This window comes from Lipotes vexillifer, unplaced genomic scaffold, assembly GCF_000442215.2.
Source record: "Lipotes vexillifer unplaced genomic scaffold, Lipotes_vexillifer_v1.1 scaffold230, whole genome shotgun sequence".
Taxonomy (NCBI): Eukaryota; Metazoa; Chordata; class Mammalia; order Artiodactyla; family Lipotidae; genus Lipotes; species Lipotes vexillifer.
In genome coordinates, this window is record NW_006775143.1 from 3,937,676 (window position 1) to 3,957,651 (window position 19,976).

At 44.7% G+C, this 19,976-nt stretch overlaps 1 protein-coding gene across 5 annotated transcripts in view; it reads left to right on the forward strand.

Moving 5' to 3' along the window:
- TNC (tenascin C) overlaps window positions 1-19,976 on the forward strand; it is a 95,246-nt gene that overhangs the window by 32,655 nt on the left and 42,615 nt on the right. For 3 of the 5 annotated variants that reach the window (XM_007449726.1, XM_007449723.1, XM_007449722.1), the window contains 9 exons: window positions 864-1,127; window positions 2,220-2,335; window positions 3,092-3,248; window positions 7,294-7,563; window positions 8,316-8,501; window positions 8,745-8,834; window positions 10,266-10,529; window positions 18,313-18,585; window positions 19,635-19,907. In XM_007449726.1, coding sequence (XP_007449788.1) covers window positions 864-1,127; window positions 2,220-2,335; window positions 3,092-3,248; window positions 7,294-7,563; window positions 8,316-8,501; window positions 8,745-8,834; window positions 10,266-10,529; window positions 18,313-18,585; window positions 19,635-19,907 — 1,893 coding nt within the window. The remainder of the gene's footprint in view (window positions 1-863; window positions 1,128-2,219; window positions 2,336-3,091; window positions 3,249-7,293; window positions 7,564-8,315; window positions 8,502-8,744; window positions 8,835-10,265; window positions 10,530-18,312; window positions 18,586-19,634; window positions 19,908-19,976) is intronic. The other 2 variants (XM_007449725.1, XM_007449724.1) reach the window with 1 other exon arrangement.

Genomic DNA, 19,976 nt, shown 5'->3' on the forward strand with positions numbered 1-19,976 from the left:
GTCCCCTGCATCGGCAGGCGGACTCTCAACCACTGCACCACCAGGGAAGCCCCCGTCTCTTTTTTATCACCTTTTTGTTGCTGTCTTTTATCCCAAGGACTGTGAGTGCCTTAAAGGAGCATTATCCCAGCAGTTAGCACAGGGCATGTATTCAGTAAGTAAACACTGGTTGAGTGAAAACACAGCAAAGACCGATAATGCTCCTGTTTAATGAGGGTCTTCTTTGTACCTCCCTCATCCACCCTTATATACCTGTCGTTATGGAGACTCTCTGCCTTGATTAAAGCCATTGGCACATAAAAACAAACACACAGCTCTGCGTTTGACATGGCCAAGCCAGGGAAGCCTGGTTGGAAGGAAGGCCAGGCTGGCCGGGAGGAGAGGTACGTTCCAAATTTGATGAGTAAGCAAAGTTGAGCAAGTCCCTCTGCCTCACTCACCTCTCAGAAAAGGAAAGAGTTGGACCAGATGAGCCTAAAATACCCTTCCAGTGCTAAGAATGTATGACGTGAAGTTCAGAGCAGAAAGCCAAGCCCAGGCTGCACTTTCCCATGCAGATGGCCTGAATGTGAACTAAGGTCCAGGGAGTGGAGAAGTCGGAGGGGCTAGTTCACAAAGAGCCCTGAAGGCCACGCTGAAGACCTGGAACTTCAGCCTGAAGGCAAGGGATGGCCACCAAAGGTTTTGAAGATGGGTCACAGCAGGAGGGTCCTTGATGAGTCTGCATTTTAGAAAATGGAAGCTGGATTTCAGGGCTCCGTGACTGGGGGAAGAGACAGGTCCAGGGAAACAAACCAAGAGGGAATTCATAGAGTGCGTTATGGCACCATCTGACCCAAACTGTCCTTCCTTATTCTTGCCAGTGTCCCCTCCCAAAGACCTCATCGTGACAGAAGTGACAGAAGAGACCATAAACCTGGCCTGGGAAAATGAGATGCGGGTCACAGAGTACCTCATCGTGTACACGCCCACCCATGAAGACGGCCTAGAAATGCAGTTCCGTGTCCCTGGAAACCAGACATCCACCACCATCCAGGAGTTGGAGCCTGGCGTGGAGTACCTTATCCGCGTGTTTGCCGTCCTAGAGAACAAGAAGAGCATTCCTGTCAGCGCCAGGGTGGCCACTTGTGAGTGAGCAGAACACCTCTCGGCAGCCTCAACTGCCCTCCTCCTGTCCAGTACATAGCCCCCCCATAAGTTACTGCCTCACCTTTGCCCCTGTAGCTCTATGGCTGTCTTTATGCAGTTACACTAGTTAAAACTCTGGAATCCAGTTAAGCCCAGTGAATTTTTTAAAAATTTTATTGACGTATAGTTGATTTACAATGCTGTGTTAATTTCTGCTGTACAGCAAAGTGATTCAGTTATACATATATATGTATCCTTTTTCCTATAACCCATTGATTATTTGTTAAAGAAAGTCCTCACATACTAACTCATTTAACTCACAATAACCCTATGAGACAGGAGCTACTGTTAACCCATTTTACAGATGAGGAAACTGAGACTCTGAATGGTTAAGCATCTCATCCCATAGCACACAGTTAATAAGTGGTAGAGATAGGATTTGAACCCCGGCAGTCTTAAGTACTCTATTCTACTACTACCTTTCTATGGAGCTCACTGTCTATATATTTAAAAAATACAAAAGTGGAAACATCAAGGTTCATGTTTTCTTCCTTTAAGAGTCCAACATCAGAATAATTACCTCCACTCCTAAAAAGCAAGCTGTGGCTAGAAATTGGTTCTTTTTTGCTTAGTAATAGTAACATTGGCTGCTTTTATTAAACTTGTGTTTCAGGCCAGGGACCATGGCCAGCAGTCACTGTGGGACTCAGCAGTCTCAAAACATTCCCAAGGGGTAGGCATACTTAGCTCCTTCTCTTGGATGAAGAAACTGAGGCTCAGGGCATTTTGTTAACTCAACCAAGCACACAAAAGTTGTGATGACGGAGCTGAGATTCTAGCCCATCTGTATGATTTCAAAGTCTATTGTCATATTAGGTTTAAGCATATGAAATTGCCAGTATTCAATCATATGGTTGGTCCTTATATTGATATTAATTTCCATGATGCCTCATAGTAGACGGCATCCCAGGAGAACCCTTAAATAGACTCCAGCTCTGACAGACAGCCCTGTGGGGTTTAGTGGAATCATGTCTGTCCGCTCCATCACACATGTAGTCATCTCTACCTCCTCTCTGTGCTCTTCCTGACAGACCTGCCTACACCTGAAGGTCTAAAATTCAAGTCTATCAAGGAGACATCTGTGGAAGTGGAGTGGGATCCTGTGGACATCGCTTTTGAAACGTGGGAGGTCATCTTCCGGAATATGGTAAGGAGCACAGAGGAGTGGGCACCTTCGACCACGAGAATCTGAAAGATGCTCACAGGGCTCTGTAGACTTTTCTATCAACTCACTTCCTTGGCTTTTGGTGGGGGACAAGGCTCTAAGTAGCCCCTGTGCATCTGCATCTATTTTTAAGTGACTTAAGAAGTCAATAAGCACAGCACTTAGGGCTGAGAGCCTAAGTAAGTAGATGGCAAGTCATCTCTATGTTCCGAGTACCCATTACAGTCTTAACAAATCTCCACTCAGAGGCAAAGAAGATAAGAAATGGTCTCTGTCTCAGAATGCCTCCAGGCATATCTGAGATTGAGTATCCTTTCTCTCTGTGCCTAAAAGCAGATGTGAGGCAGGAAAGTGGTCCCTGAGTTCAAAGTCAGGCTCTGCCTCTTACTAGCTATGCGGAAGATGGGGCAATGACCTGAATTCTGGGATGCTGGCTTCCTCGTCTATGAAAAGAAGGATTGATTTGGTGGCTCCAGAGTTCCTTTGGTTCTCATGCCTGTCATTTGACTTGAGTGTCAAAGGGATGAGTAGAGAGGTCTGTGGGAGGGAGAAACCAACTTGAGAGATGTATTCATGTCTCTATATCCTCAGCACCTGCCATACTGATCAGATGCTTAGTAAGTGCCTAGTGATAGATGAAAGAATGAAAGAGGAAGGCATGAATACAGAATGAATGAATCACATAAATGAAGGAGCTGGTACCTCCTTAGGTCTTACAAAGGCGCCTCTATATTTCAGAATAAAGAAGATGAGGAAGAGATCACCAAAAGCCTGCGGAGGCCGGAGACCACATACCGGCAAACTGGCCTGGCCCCTGGGCAAGAGTATGAGATATCTTTGCACATCGTGAAAAACAATACCCGGGGCCCAGGCCTGAAGAGGGTGACAACGACCCGTGAGTATCACCTTTAATACCACTGACACAAGGATAAAGCTGATTGTACTGCAAAGCATCTCTGGTCGATAACATGCCCTCTTACAGAGCATTTGTATCAATTAGCTTTTTTTTTTTTTTACAAATTTATTTATTTTATTTACACTTATTTTTGGCCGCGTTGGGTCTTCACTGCTGCGCGCGGGCTTTCTGAAGTTGTGGCGCGCGGGCCCCTCATCGCGGTGGCCTCTCTTGTTGAGGAGCATGGGCTCTAGGCATGCAGACTTCAGTAGTTGTGGCTCACGGGCTTGGTAGTTGGGGCTCACGGGCCCTAGAGCATAGGCTCAGTAGCTGTGGCGCACGGGCTTAGTTGCTCCGCGGCATGTGGGATCCTCCTGGACCAGGGCTCGAACCCGCGTCCCCTGCATTCACAGGCAGATTCCCAACCACCGTGGGAAGCCCTCAATTAGCTTTTGCTACATAAAAAACAAGCTCCAAACTTTGTGGCTTGAAATGATACTTTTGCACATTGGTGGTTTGGGGTTGGACAGTTTTTCTGTTCTTGACTGGACTCACTTATGCATCTGTATGGGCTGGGGGCTGGTCGGCCCAGGATGGCCTCAGCCAGGACGGTGCCCTTCTGCCTCACATGGTCCCTCAGCCTCCGGTGGGCTAGCCTGGGCCTGATCTCACGGCGGCTGAGCAGGCTCACAAAAGACACTGGGTCACTTCCATCAAAGCAAATCTCAAGGCCAGTCCAGATTGAAGGGGTGGGGGGAAAGATCCATCTCTTTATGAGAGAAGCTTCAAAGTGACATTTCAAAGGGGCACTGATACAGGAAAACAGATAAGTGAGACTCTAGCAAATAATCTACCATACTATCTGATTTAATGTTAGTACCCAGTCCTATGGAAAAGGTAAGGAAAATATTAATGCTACTATTTTTCAAGAGTCAAAACTGAGGCTTAAAGAAGCTGAATCAGTTTAACTAACACCACATGGTTAATACAATCAGGGCCAGAATTTTAAGCCTGGGTTTACTTTTATGACTTTAACCCCATTACCAGTACCATTGACTAGGCTCTGGGTTATGTAGAGTGTTGATTCCATGTCTTCAACAGGAACTTAAATAAAATGTGGCTCAGTGCTAAAGAGATCAGAACTTCTTGGGTGTAGAGTAGGATTTGGCACTGCTAGATCATTTGGTGGGAGGAATAAAAATCCTGAATTTGGAGTTGTTCTATCAAGAAGCAAATTTTTATAAATAAATAAACAAAATTGTTTTGCACTGACATTTGGGAAAATCTCTTTATCTTCTTAAAGATAGCATACGTGCCAACTATTTAAGGTACTGACTCTTCTTGGCAGGGGGTGATTGGAAAATTTAAATCTGTTTACTAATGACAAGAAAGAACATCTTGCATTTAAATATTTTCACATTTTGCTTAACTCAGATCCAATTCATAAGATTGTCTTTTTTATAAGCAAGTGTTTTCCATCATCCTGACAACATCGCACTGTGGCAGGTAGAAGGCGGGTACCAACAAGAAAAAATCATTAGATCACCAGAAAGGCATAGAAAAGATTAAGCAAATGCTTATTTGCTATAGAGACGGCCCACTGAAAATACAAAAGATATTTCTTTCATCTGCCCTTTTCTTTTTAATCTAAATTTAGGGATTGGCTGCTTTATTTTCTTCTTCTTGAAGGACAAACATCCCAACACTTGAAGTTTCATAATCACATAAATAACAACACTGAGAGGCAGATACTTACCTGTTTATTTTGCTGATACCTGATCTTTTTCCAGATTTAAAGGATCTTAAAAATTTCATATTGAGCTCCTTCCCTCTCCGCTCTATATAGAGATTGTATGACAACCATTTCTGATATGTAAGTATTTTTGAGAGCCATCATTTAAAGGAGAAAGAGCCTGGGCTTTGGATCTAAACAGTCCGAAGCTTGAATTTCAGCTTCACCAATAACCATCACCTTGGGTAGATCCACTTCTTTAAGCCTTAGACCCACCATCTGGAAACCGGGTTCACATATCTTCCTACGGCATAGTCATGAGAGTTAAGACTTAAACGACAAAGCACTGTGCTTGGCACATAGTGAGCACAAGACAATGTTAATCTCCTGTATTGAAGGGTCCTGAACCTAGGGGCGAGATCAGTGTCCTTGATTGAATCTCAACTTCTTTAATGAAAGGGCTGTTAAGAAAGGTAGTAGGTATGGTTCAGGTGTTTCCTAGCACCTGGAAGATCATAGGACGGGAGGCTTCACTGCTGAATTGCAGTGTTATTTTCATTGTGGATTTCACGGCTTCAACATCTGTGAGCTGAGACTAATGTATCAACTCATAGAGTTCAAAAACTAGACTCTGCAGGTTTCTCACAATCAGCTATGAATTATTCCTCCTCCTCATTCCCTTTATAAAACCAAGTTCCTTTCATTTGATATTGTTTCCTCAACCAGTGCTGAAATCACAAACTTAACTATTTAAAAAACTGAAGAAACATTGACTGAATGCTTTAATATCTTAATTTTCAGCCTGGTATGTTTTACTGTATAATGTTTTAATGCATTAAAATTATCTAATTAGAAAAAAAAAGAGTAAAAGATAAATGGCAAAGCCTGATGCTACACTCGGGATTCAAAAAGGTCAAAGACCGGGGCTTCCACCGCGATGAAGAGTGGCCCCCGCTTGCCACAACTAGAGAAAGTCCTCGCACAGAAACGAAGACCCAACACAGCCAAAAATAAATAAATAAATATTAAAGGCAAAGAAGAAAGGGGAAATTGTAGATAGAGTAAGGATCTAGTTTTAAAAAAAAAGAAAAGGTCAAAGACTGACTCTCTGAATGACCCTATCTAGATTGTATAATACGGTTTGAATATAAATATTAAGCAAAGAAGAAAGGGGAAATTGTAGATAGAGTAAGGATCTAGTTTTAAAAAAAAAGAAAAGGTCAAAGACTGACTCTCTGAATGACCCTATCTAGATTGTATAATACGGTTTGAATAAACTGTAGAGAAATTTGTTACAGAATAGTGAGAAAAGCACAATACTAGGAAGCTTTTATTTTTGATTGTGGTAAGAACACCTAAGCGGAGATCTACCCTCTTAACACGTTTTTACATGCACAATAGAGTACTGTCAACCAGAGGCATAATGCTGTACAGCAGACCTCTAGAACTTAATCATCTTGCAAACTGAAACTTTATATCCCTAGGGGGAAGGAGTATGTGTTTATCTGTTTGCAACAGGGTCAGACAATGGTTCTTGTTAGAAAGTGACACATGAGTGGGATTTTGAAGGATGAATAGGAGATTTTTAGAGGGAGAGGAGCAAATCTCAGGAAGAAGAAACGGAGGAACAGCAAGTGTAGAGGCCGAGGGTGAGAAACAACACGGGGTGCTCTCGGAGGAGAAGCATGCTGTCAGAGCAGGAAGCCCAGAGTGGGTGGGGCAGGAGGTGCGCAGCAGGGCAGGAGGCAGGGCCAAGACACGGCCTCAGAGACGCGCAAGGCTTGAGACAGCCGTGACTTTCTTGCTTGAATTATTTTCATCAAAACTAACTTTCCATGCATTGTCAAGACAGTCATTGCCTCACTCTTCTGTTTCATTATTTGGATAGAGAAGTTACCAATTAGGGAGCTCTGCCTAATTAAAAAACCATAGAGGCTAAGTCAATGTTTTTCACGTAAAGTAGGCTGTAAGTGTGTTTCTTCAACTTATGATGATGATGATGATGATGATAATAATATAGTCACAACCATTTATCATATAACCACTACATTGCAGGCTCTGGGCTAGATGCTCCACATGCATTATTTCCTTTAATGTTTGAAAAAAACAAAAACGCTACAAGGTAACTGTCATCATCCCTACTTATAGCATAGCAAACAGGAAATTGAGGTTCCGAAAGACAAAATAAGGTCAGTTGGCCAGTGTGCACCTGAACATATGCTCACAGACCTGGAAGGCTACAAGTCCTCTTTCTGCTCAGCCCTTGGCACTGGCCCTGACCTCTGAAACCCCTCTGTCCTCTGCCTGTCACAGGCTTGGACGCCCCCAGCCAGATCGAAGTGAAAGACGTTACGGACACCACCGCTCTGATCACCTGGTCCAAGCCCCTGGCCGAGATCGACAGCATTGAGCTCACATACGGGATCAAAGATGTGCCAGGCGACCGAACCAGCATCGACCTCACACACGAGGAGAACCAGTACTCCATCGGGAACCTGAAGCCAGACACAGAGTACGAGGTTTCCCTCATCTCCCACAGGGCCGACATGTCTAGCAGCCCCACCAGAGAGACCTTCACAACAGGTAACGGGCCTCCCCCTGCTAACAGCCCCAGGAAAGGAAAGATTGCCAGACTCCCACCGCCACTACACGTCGGGGTGTCTTCCAGGCTCCTTTTACAGTGGAAACAATGGAAAGGGGATTTTCATTCCTTTAAGTTTTATTTTAAAATACTGTAGCAATTGATTGATTAATATTACCCCAAATAACCTTCTAAGGCAAAAGAAAATTTTTGTCTACATAGAAGATTCTGGTCTGAGATTCTCAGACATTTTGGTTAAGACAAAATTTAAATAAATATTTTAATAATAAAATGCAGTATATGGAAAACATAAATGACAAAGATGCCTTCTAACCTCTTAGCCTACAGCACTATCTTAAAAGTACCAAAGTGTCAATCATTCATTCACTAAATATTTTTTCGGAGCTCGGTAAGCTCCGTGTGAGTTATTAAAAATCCAGTGATGAATGCAACAAACCTGTTCTTACAGTCACAGAGCTTATTTGCAAGTTTCTGTACAGTTTTTATTAAGCACGAAATCGGTGGAAAACGTGAATGATTGAGGCAACGTGCGCTTTAATAATGAGGAAAGTGTCAAGTATGTAGTATTTGTTTAGATGTGTGCATTAGCTATTGAACCAGAGGAGTGTGTGGGCAATTCTGTCCTTTCTCTCCAATGGCAGGCACCTTTCATGTCTCACCTTGAACTGTCAAGGACTCCCTCTCTCCTGGTGCCTGGTGTTCTCAATACCATGCCCCTTCCTCTCCCAAACAGGCCTGGATGCGCCCAGAAATCTCCGCCGCGTCTCCCAGACAGACAACAGCATCACCCTGGAGTGGAGGAACGTCAAGGCGGCCGCCGACAGTTACAGAATTAAGTACGCACCCATCTCTGGAGGTGACCATGCCGAGGTAGAAGTCCCCAGGAGGCAACAAACCACAACCAAAACTACACTCACAGGTGAGCTCCGCATCCCTGACCCAGCTGGCCCTGGGGGCATGTCCCCACGTTGCAACCCTCCAGAGAGTGAAAAAAAACGGTTCCCAGCTACCCATCTCACTTGGGCATCAGTGAGTCAGGCTGTGAAACAGTCCAGACATTGAGAAATCGCAGACTTCAGGGACTAGTTCAGGGCCATTTTTATGGCCTTCTGAAAGTCTGTCCAGTTTGGGGCTGAATCTCAACCTGCATGTTCTCTCTTAGGTCTGAGGCCAGGAACTGAATATGGTATTGGAGTGTCTGCCATGAAGGGGGACAAGGAGAGTGACCCAGCCACCATCAATGCGGCCACAGGTGAGGCCCGCCTGGATTCCCACCTCCACGGGACTACCACTGGCAGACACAACAGGGCCCAGGAGGCAGGAAACCTACTTAAAAAGAAACAGTAGATGCCCAGAGGAAGGTGGGGCTTCTAGGATCATCCAGCCCAGATGTCCACATTCAAAAGTAGCATAAGCACTCCCCACGTGAATGATCCTAACGCTACTCTCTACGCAGGAAGGGGGACAGGGGATATTTTACAAAAAATTGGAACCAGACTTTGTAAGAGATCTACAAACTTTTGAAAGTTGGCAACCGATTCAATTTTTTATAAACCACTGACTAATCAAAACACATCGGGGGGCTTTTCTCTTAGCAAACACTTAACTTGTATTGCATACCCTCATCATATAAATTATAAGTGGCAGGAGTGTAGTTTAAGGCAATCTTTGCTCTTACGTATTGCATCCTGCAGCTCCAGCCTCTGGGGGGAGGATGCTGAGGGGCTACATGATTGAGGCCACTGATTCTTTCTGCAAGTTTGTTTTTTCTGGAAAATTTGTAAAAAAAGAAAACTCTTCCCCTTACCTCTCCACCAGCCTCCTGCTTATCTCCCCCGGGACTGTGATGATAAGGGTGGCTGGTGTGGGGAGATCATTATGTAGGATCCAATGCTGAGCACTTATACATATTCTTTTTTATCTTTTCATTTGGAGGTAACTGTAGATTCACATGCAGTGTAAGAAAGAATACAGAGAGATCTGTACCCTTTGTCTAGTTCCCCCCATTGGTAACATTTGTATAACTACAGAACACTATCACAACCAGGAAACTGACATTGATACAGTCTATCAACTTTATCCAGATTTCACTCAGCTGTGTGTGTGTGTGTGTGTGTGTGTGTGTGTATTTAGTTCTATGTTATCACTTGTAGATTTTGGAAGCTACCACTACAGTCAGACACCAAATAGTTCCAATCCCGAGGGTCGCTCTTGCTACACTTTTCTATAGCCAAGGCAACTCCCACCCTCCCCTTCACCTTAATCCTTGGCAATCACTGATCTGGGCTTCATCCAATTTTGTTATTTCAAGAATGCTACATAAAAGGAATCATACAATATGCAACCTTTAGAGATTGGTTTTTTCGCTAAGAATAATTCTCTTGAGATCCATCCAAATTGTGTCTTGTATCAATAATCAGTTCCTTTTAAATGAATTTAATTGAGTATCACTTCATGGTATGGATGTATCACTATATTATTTTTAATCTTTCAAAAACACAGTGAGGTACCGTACAATAGCAGTATCTCACAAAGGTGAAAACTGAGACTCAGACAGCTGAGTCACCTGAAGCCACACAGCGCTACGGCAGACCTAGGACTGTAGCCCACAACCAGCTTTCAGCCCCAGAAGCAGTCCTGCCCTGAAGCCTGAAGGGTGTTCAACTCTCTGTTTTCCTCCCAGACCTGGATGCACCCAAGGACCTTCGGGTTTCTGAATCTACGGAGACCAGCTTGACCCTGCTCTGGCAGACACCACTGGCCAAGTGTGACCGTTACCGCCTAAACTACAGTCTTCCCTCGGGCCAGCCAGTGGAGGTGCAGCTCCCCAGAGGCACCACCTCCTACGTCCTGAAAGGCCTGGAACCTGGGCAGGAATACACCATCCTCCTCACAGCAGAGAAGGGCAGGCACAAGAGCAAGCCTGCACGGGTACAGGCATCCACAGGTGAGGTCAGCCTCTGAGCTCTCGCCACACCCTCTGTTGATTCTGAGGTTGCAGACCCATCAGCCAGATTGTCTTCAAATGAGAAGACCAGATGGGAAGACGTGGGGATGTCTCTACTCATGACTGCTCTAAATCCCATTTGAAAGAGTTACTTACCTATCTTTTCCTCTTGTCAACTGACTCATCAATAGCAAAGTTCCCTAGCTGGGCAATCAAAGTGGTTTTTAAATATTTCCTCCTAGGAGAACTTAAAGCATCAAAGTTTGTGTTTGTCTTTGGTTCTTTTCTTTTTTTTAATTTTGTGCATTTCACAGAATCTTTTAAATTTTTCTCATTTTCCTCCCTCTTTAGCACAATTAATTAACTTTTCATTTTATTTCTTTTCAAGATGACCAAGATGTTGGGAATAATTCCTTGTTTTTTTCCCATTAATTGTTTTTATTCCAGGTCTTTTGCTTTCCTCTCAGGTTACCTGAAACATTGCACATGGTCCTTTGAGCCTTCCACGGTGGCCTTCTCATTTTCTCTTGGTCATTAAGAGGTGGACTTTGTTTTTCCATGACAGCTTAATCCTGACCTCCAGTATCCCTTCTAGCCCAAGTATCCTGTTCTTTGTACCTGCTTCCGTACTTTCTCAATGGCTAAATTGAGGGAAAAAATCAGTTCTTCCTATATGAAAATATACACATTTAACTTTGGCCCCCAAATATTCAAGAGGTTCAGGGGAAAAATGTTAATTCTTCAGGGTCTGACAAGTAATAGTCTTTAGTTTCAATTCAATAAGTAAGTATGTATTGAGAACCCACTGAATATACTGTAGTATGCTGATATTTGAGGGGAAAAAATGGGTTATGTACTTAGCACTGCTATTCTGACTCATGTGCACTTACTCAGAGTCCCTGGGGGAAGACCAGATGGTCAGAATGTTAGACAGCACTCAAGCAAGGAAAGGGAGTGACTGGGCAGCATTCAGCCAAGGAAAGGGAGTGACCGGGCAGCACTCAGCCAAGGAAAGGGAGTGAATGGGGGAGTCAGGAGTAGCCAGGGACGGTGTCTTGGCAGAGATGCTATTCCAGCTGAGTGTCCATAAGCAGAAAATGTGTTGCACTGATGGGCATATTTGGAAATACCTTGAAGCGTCTTTGTCATTTATGGATATTTTCACGTGCATATAACAGAAATCTCAAATAACAGTCATTAAGCAAGATACAAGTTGGTTTCCTCTCTCATAAAGTAAGTCTACGGTTAGGTGGTTGGGGATGGCACAGCAGTTCCAAATTATCGGGGATCTGGGCTCCTTCTAGCTTTCTGTTTCACTAGTCCTTGGCTTCCATTCTCAAAGTCACCTCCATGTCACGATATGGCTACCTCAGTACAGCCTTCACATTTGTGTTCCAGGCAGCACGAAGAAGGAAGAACCAAAACCAAAAAAAAAAAGTACCTCCTAGATGAGAGTCTTTCTGGAAACCTCACCAATGACCTCTACTTGCATTTCGCTGGCCACTTCTAGCTATAAGTAAGTCTAGGAAAGGTAGTCTTCTGGCGGAGCATGTTGCTGCCCACATAAAATTGTGGTAGTTTGTTAAGGAAGAGAGAGAGAAGGGGTATTTAGTAGACAAAGAGCAGCCTCTTCAGAAAGTCTAAAGTGAGCTCAGGTGGTCAATTCTGTTGACTCTGTGCATGGACTGCTTCCCACGCAGCTATGAGATGATCATCAAGGATGCGTGGTGGGGGGGTGGGGGTGGGGGGGGGTAGCTTGATCATAGATGAGGGGGAGGGGAGAATAAATTGGGAAGAAATAAATCTATGGTAGAGATTTCAATGGTTCAGCTTTATAAACCTGAGTTTGTTATAAGATGCGAAGGGACCACAAATGAATCAGAGAAACAAGAGAGGGAATTTCTTCTTCTCTCCCTCCCTCCCTCTCTCTCTCTCCCTCTCTCTTCACTTTTCCCTGAGTTTTACAAATGCTAGATTAAAGAGAGTTTCCTATCTCCACTCAATCACCTTACCCTCTGGCTATAGCCACTTTTTCTCCAATCTCCAGCAGGGAATCCCCAGGCTTTAGCAGCTCAGGGAGATGAAAGCTTTCAAGTCAATCACAGGCTGGAATTACTTTGTCTCTAGCTAAGAGCCCAGTTTTGGCATCCCAAGGGCTCAGTGGTTTCTTTTCCCCAGCCGTGCCTCTTTAACACTGTTTCAAAGAAATCACGTTGCATATTTAAAGACATTCTTCATCACAGGAAAAATGTGCAAAGTCCCTTTTATGGGCTCTTCCCCCACTGTCTCTAGAATATTTCTCTCTATGGCTTTCTCCATAGAACGATTTTATTTTATTAAAAGTGAGGCGGACATTTCTCTCCATCTCCTATTGGGAAGTCTATCTTCCCAATAAATATCTCCTACAATATCCTCCCAGTAAATATCTCCTTCATTTACTCAGTCAGTAGTGCACTACAACCATGCCCCGTGCTAAGTTCTGGGGATACTACAGCCATGAAGACAAGTCTGTACTTCCAAGGAGGTAACTATCTAGTAAACAGACACCTTCACTTGCTGTAACTAGGCAAGCAGGACTATGCTGTGGAAGGTGTAAAGAAACAGAAGTCCAGGCACCTGGCCTTGGTAAACACATGGGGAGAAAAAAGAAACAGGAAAAGTGGGAGCGCTTAGAGGAAGGTACCATGTGGTTATGAATCCTGAAATGTCAAAGGGTTGTAGGTTCAAAGGTCAGAAGAAAGGCATTCCCAGCTCTGCATTACTGGATTCTGAATAGCGGAAGTCTGCAAAGTGTCGCTCATTGTCTGTGGGTTTTACAGAGAAGATGTGAAATTGGCTTCCCCAAAGCATTCTTCCCAGAGAACTCCAGGGCTCTAGTCGTGGCATTGAGCCAAAGCGCAAGCCTTTTCCTTGATGCAGCACCAAGTTAAGTTAAAAGTATGCCTTACCTAGCTGCCCATCACACCTGAAATACAATGCAAGGACCCTATCACAGGCTACACAGCCCTACGGAGTCTGGTCCTTCCCACCTCTCTGACCTCACTCCCACTACTTGGCCCCTTGCTCATTTCACCGTGGTCACCCTGGCCTCCTCACTGTTCCTTAAGCATGCCAAGCCTGCTCCTACCTTAGGGCCTTTGCACATGCTACTCCTGCTGCCTCTTCTCCCAGTTCTACACCCAGCACCTCCCTCATTTCATTCAGCTCAAGTCTCATCTCAACAGACCTCTCTGTCAACCAGCCTAAAACGGTGCCCTATCCTGATTTACCCCTTCATGCTGCTCCAGATTTCCCCATGACACTTGCCTGACGTCACTCACTCGTTGGTTTACTTACCTATGGTCTGCCTCCTACTTCCAGCCAGAAAGGACTCTGTCTCCTTCATCCAGCGCTGCAGCCCCAGTACCTTGAACACAGCCAAACACGTGGCATGTGCTTCATGAGCATCTGGGGACTCCAGCTCCTCCAGAGGCAGTATTTCCACTGAATCTTCTGGTCTTTTTCTTTCACCTCCGTATCAAAGGCCCAAATTCTCTCTCTCAAGGATTAAGGGAAGGGAAGTCATTCTCCTGGAGTCTTTAATTAAGCTTACTCTGGATAAAAATGGAAGGAAAGAAAAAAGGAAGGATGGGGGGAAGGAGAAAGGGATGGAGCGGGGAGAAAGGAAGGAGAGAAAGAAAAAAGGTACTATCCCTGTTAGCACTGAACAAAAAGAGTCTGTGCCAGGCATCTCCCCCTCTGGCCCCATATTTGTATTCTAATAAACTCAACAAAACCCTGCTTGAAGTGGAGGCCATGATTTTCTTTGAGCAGTAAGGGCCATAAAGCAGGGAGGATATACAGAAACACAAGGCCAATAAAGCATCCTCCCACACCACGTAAGACTTGACAGTGATACCCCAGCAATTCTCAAGGGTTTGGGAAGCAGAGAGGTGGAATTTTGTTTTTAGCCACAGCTGCAAGGAATAGAAAACATTCTGCTCTAATTTTCCATTTTGATTTTCTCATGGAGCAAACTGAAATTTAGTCAAACATCTATCCATCCAACAAGTATTTATTTCTTACCTGCCATGGGTCAGGCAGCGCTGGTATAGAGAACAGAAAGACACAACCCCTCCACTCAGGAAATGATACACATTGCAGTGAGAATGACAGAACCAAAACCAAAATTATAGGAATGTAACTAGTCTGCTTAGAGGAAAGTGTGGGAAGCTACAGGAGCACAGAGGCAGATATCCATCCCAGACCTGACCAAAGTGAAGGCAGCGTATCAGAGAAGGCTTTTTGGAAGAGGTGATACTTGGCTGAATCCTAAAAAAGGAAAATGAGTTGGGCAAGTGGAGAAGGGAGTAACAACATTTCCAGCTGGAGAAACAGTATGTGAGAAGCTCAAAGGCATGAGAAATGTCATGTTAGTGAAACACCAGCCATACAGTCCTGCTGTTATCATGGAGCTGGGGATAACGGGGTACAAGGTTACAGACATTATCGGTACCGTCTACAAAGGGCAGTGAATATCATGCTGAGGGGCTTGGGTTTCATTCTTGACAGTGTGAAGAGTCACCAGAAAGTTTCAAGGCAGGCAAGGCTTTTAATTTCAATTAACTTTACAAGATGAGATCCAAGCAATTTAATCTACCTTTAGGGGTCCTGAGGCTTGAATTTGGCCATCCCGCTGCTGTTGGAGAATCACTCTCTCTCATCGGTGAGCACTAAAAGTGGATTCCTCATCAGTCAGCACTTGGTAATTACCATCTACAAGATGGTGGAGATCTAAAGATTTAAAGTTGGCACAGCCAGAAATTCCCCCAGGCCAGCTGGTCAACTCACCATGAGCACAGAAATGGGATTTTGAAATTCTGATTTCCCAGGCCCACTGACATTGTTCAGCCGGTAGATGCCAGTGCACAGCTGGAAGAAAAAGACAACAGCCTTTTCATAAAGAAAGGCCAAGAAATTCACTATGGAACTACACAATGGAAACACTGGGCTTCTGGGGCAGTAAGCCCACAAGTGTGTCATTTGCTGTTGAAATGCAGAGTCCGCATTGATGTGAAGCCTCTGGTCTCGATCTCGACTGTTGTCTGCTGTATTTTTATTCACGTTTTTCCCTCTCTTTTCATAATTCTCACCTGTCTCCCTTTAATTTATCTACTGATTTTATTCACTGAAGTTACACCTTTTACTTATCTGTCTAGCATTTGTTTACTGAAGGGTTTTGGGTCAGGCACCGAAAGCACCCACCCAGCAGTGGTCACGGTCACAGCACTAAATATAACTGATTTTTTTTTTTCCTGATCTGCCTAACCCCCCTCCCCACCAAAAAAAAAAAAAAAAAGGGGAAGAATGCCTTCTCTGTACAAAATCACGCTATGGAGTCTGAAAGGTCTTCTTTCAATCTGATAAATGAGCTATTTTCCTCTAAAGAATAGCCAAAACTTTTGGTGGCAGTATCATCACCATGACTATTACCATCTACTGAGCAACGTGACATTTTATGAAAATGACTCTATCCACTGTAAGAAGAGATGAAGCAGGATGTGAAGGACATTGTATAAAGTATCCGTGGCATAGAAAAAAGCTGATTTAAAGAAAACAATGGTTCTCATGAGGAAGAGACATTCTCTAATGTGGATCTCCTCTCTCCAACCATCTTTACTACAACAGCTTAATAGACAATCTGTAACCCCTCCATAACCCCTCCCTCCCCCAGTTAGGTAATTCTCCGCACATCTCTTGCGACCTGGTACCCTAAATCTCTTTCATGGAAAAAAATATGCCTTATGCCATAATTAGAGAAAGAACTTAAAAGGCAGTTACCTGAGAAGAAACACTGACTTAATTCACACAAGGGGGGGGGGTCAACTATCAACGTCAGCTAGGTTCTTGACAAGAAGTTTTGACAGCAGCAGGAGAAAAAAAATAAGAAAGTGGGATAAAAAGGAGAGTTTATGGGACACAGAGTTCATTTCCTTAACTTTACAGTTTGGCTTAGATTGGTTTTTGTCTGATGTCTCTTCATGCATGAGGGCTCTTGGAATATTTGAAAAGGACACACTCCTGAGTTTAGTTGTGCTAAAATCCCAAGGTCAAGGAGATAATTGCTACAACTGGAGCACTGCTCCTGGCCTCACAAGGGCCACTGGGTTAAAAGATAGCTCATCTTTTTCCCTTTCTTTCCCCACAAGTAGATACATCACTTGGAGCTTGGGGTCCTCTTTTTCTCACCTAGACCATGTTTGTGTGGTTAAGAACTGCTATGGGGTCTTGGATAAGGGCTCCAGGACACAGATTTGGGTTGGATGAGGAATCTGTAGAATGAAGGTCAAGGTCAGGTATGGCAAACATTTTCTGAAAGGACCAGACAGTAAATATTTTAGACTTTCCAGGCCATATGGTCTCTGTCTCAACTCCCCTACTGCGCCACTGCGGCACATAAGCAGCCATCAGCAATATGTAACTGTGCAGGCACGGCTGAGTTCCAATGAGATTTTACTTATGACATCAAAATTTGAATTTCATATACTTTCATCTGTCATGAAGTATTCTTCTTTGGATTTTTCCAACCATTTAAAAATTTAAAAACTGTTGTCAGCTCACTTATTACCAAGAGGGGCAGCAGGCTGGATCTGACCCTCAGATCATAGTTGGCAGACCGCTGTTCTAGATCAAACAAGATTTGAAGGAGTGTCAGCTTTGCCAAAATGGAACAATTAGGAAGAACCTTCCCCAGAACGTAGGAAAGTCTGAATCAAACAGATTCTTGAAAAGAAACATTTTCCCCTCTGAAAGGATATCTTCTATCCAACTGCAAGCTAAGATTTTCAAGTGAGACGTCTGCTTTCATGGACAGATAGGACTGATTTGAAGTGAGTAGCCAATGTGAGGCATATAGAGAGAAACAATTTGTTCACCTAAATGAGCTCAAGGCAGTTCTTACTCTGTTGTTTAGAGGATCTGTTTCCAGAGAAAATCCTTTCTTCCTAGGTGATGCAAAGTCCGTTTAGGCTCAGCCCTGGGCAAATTATCACCTTGAAGGCATATGCATTCAGACAAGTGAATGTTCTGTGCTTTGCTCATTCTAGAGATGAATAAAGATGGCAAGTTTTAACTGAGCTTAATAAGCTATTTCTCCCAGGGCCTCAGTCTTTCTTTCTGTCCAATGAGGGGCAGCTTTGCAAAGCCTCAGTGACTTCCTCAGGACAGCCTTACTTGTACTGTGTTAATTTATCTCTGATCTTTCTGAAGTGATTTATGTAAACTGATTTGAGCCCCAGAAACTGACAAAAATCCCAACATAGAGAGACTATAAAACATGCCTTCCAGGAGAGATTGAGGAAGCATGGAAAGGAAGAGAATCTAAGAGGAGGCAATTTCCTTAAAATACAGAAGGCTGGACGGCTCAGGCCAAGGATCCCAAGAGTAGCTGAAGGCTGTTCGTTCCTATGATCTCACCTTTAAGATGAGAGCCGCTTTCCAAAGTGGAAACTGCAGCCCAGAGCAGTACTAACACAGACGTGTAGCATTTTCCAAATCCACAGGACACTGCTCAGTAGAAAAACACCGTATTCAGAAGTCAAACCCCAATACACAACAAGGCAAAATAAGTATTCTATTGATTTTTCTGTTGGTGTTTTGATGGCGACAGCATGGCTCAGGGACGCAGGTGGCCCTGGGGCCCCCAAGGTCTCGCAGCATTGGCAGCGGGTTTGCCATTTCTGAGTTCCCAGGTGGAAAGCATTTCAGGAATGATTTAACTGACCCCGTCTCTGTCATTATTCAGACCCCGCCCCTGAAATGGAAAACCTCACCGTGACCGAGGCTGGCTGGGATGGCCTCAAACTCAACTGGACCACAGCTGATCAGGCCTATGAGCACTTTGTCATTCAGGTGCAGGAGGCCAACAGGGTGGAGGCAGCTCAGAACCTCACGGTGCCCGGCAGCCTGCGGGCTGCGGACATCCAGGGCCTCAAGGCCGCCACCCCTTACAGAGTCACCATCTACGGGGTGATCCGGGGCTATAGAACACCAGCGCTCTCTGCTGAGGCCTCCACAGGTACCTATTACCTTTCTGTCTATAGCTTCTGTTTTTCCCAACAGGAACCTGCCCAAGGATAATCAGATGCAACTCGTTTTTGTTTTTGTTTTGTTTTGTTTTGCGGTACGCGGGCCTCTCTCACTGTTGCGGCCTCTCCCGTTGCGGAGCACAGGCTCCGGACGCGCAGGCTCAGCGGCCATGGCTCACGGGCCCAGCCGCTCCGCGGCACGTGGGATCTTCCCGGACCGGGGCACGAACCCGTGTCCCCTGCATCGGCAGGCGGACTCTCAACCACTTCCCACCAGGGGAGCCCCGCAACTCGTTTTTGAATAGAATTGAGTACCTTAAGTAATAGCACTGTGGTGCCTAATGATGGGAAGAAATCAAGCCGCACAACTCCTGGGGTAGCTTTCTCACTGCACCCCATGTGAACCACAGCCTCTGGGGCTGTGCATAGCCCAGACTGGGGACTATACACACAGCCCCAACGGCAGGGACCTTTGGCTTCACAAACAGGCTCCCTCCTGGTGAGGGATGTTAAGGCATTATATTTAGAAGGAAAAAATAATAATAATCTCTTTGTCTGCCGGAGGCTAGGGCAATTCCTTAACGAAATAAGATCACAAACGTTTTCCTACGCCTCACCCCCTTGGCTCTATTTCTCAAATTTAGGAAGCTGCATGGTTATCTAAAGAAAGTCACATTTAAAAAAAAAAAAAAGTAATATAAAGCCTATTCTTTCGTTAAGGAGTTCCTGGATCTTGGCGTGTGATTTCATCGTTAAACTAGTTGTTTTTTTTAATATTTTATCTTTTTAATTTGCATTTGCTATCTCAACATTTGCCCATTAGTTTTTTTTTTTAAACATCTTTATTGGAGTATGATTGCTTTACAATGGTGTGCTAGTTTCTGCTGTATAACGAAGTGAATCAGCTATACGTATACATATGTTCCCGTATCTCCTCCCTCTCGCGTCTCCCTCCCTCCCTCCCTGTCCCACCCCTCCAGGCGGTCACAAAGGTCACAGAGCACCGAGCTGATCTCCCTGGTTTTCTGTCCTCCTCCAGGAGAAGCTCCCCATTTGGGAGAGGTCACGGTGTCCGAGGTGGGCTGGGATGCCCTCAAACTCCACTGGACGGCTCCGGAAGGAGCCTACGAGCGGTTTCTCATTCAGGTGCAGGAAACTGACACAGAGGAGGCAGCCCAAAACCTCACTGTCCCGGGAGGGCTGAGGTCCGTGGACCTGCCTGGGCTCAAGGCAGCCACTCGCTATAGCGTCACCATCCGCGGGGTGACTCGGGACTTCAGCACAACCCCTCTCTCTGTTGAAGTCTTGACAGGTATTCTAGGCTCTACTTCATTAATCTGTCTCCTCCCACTGTCTCTGCTCAGGAGGCATCAACGCTCTT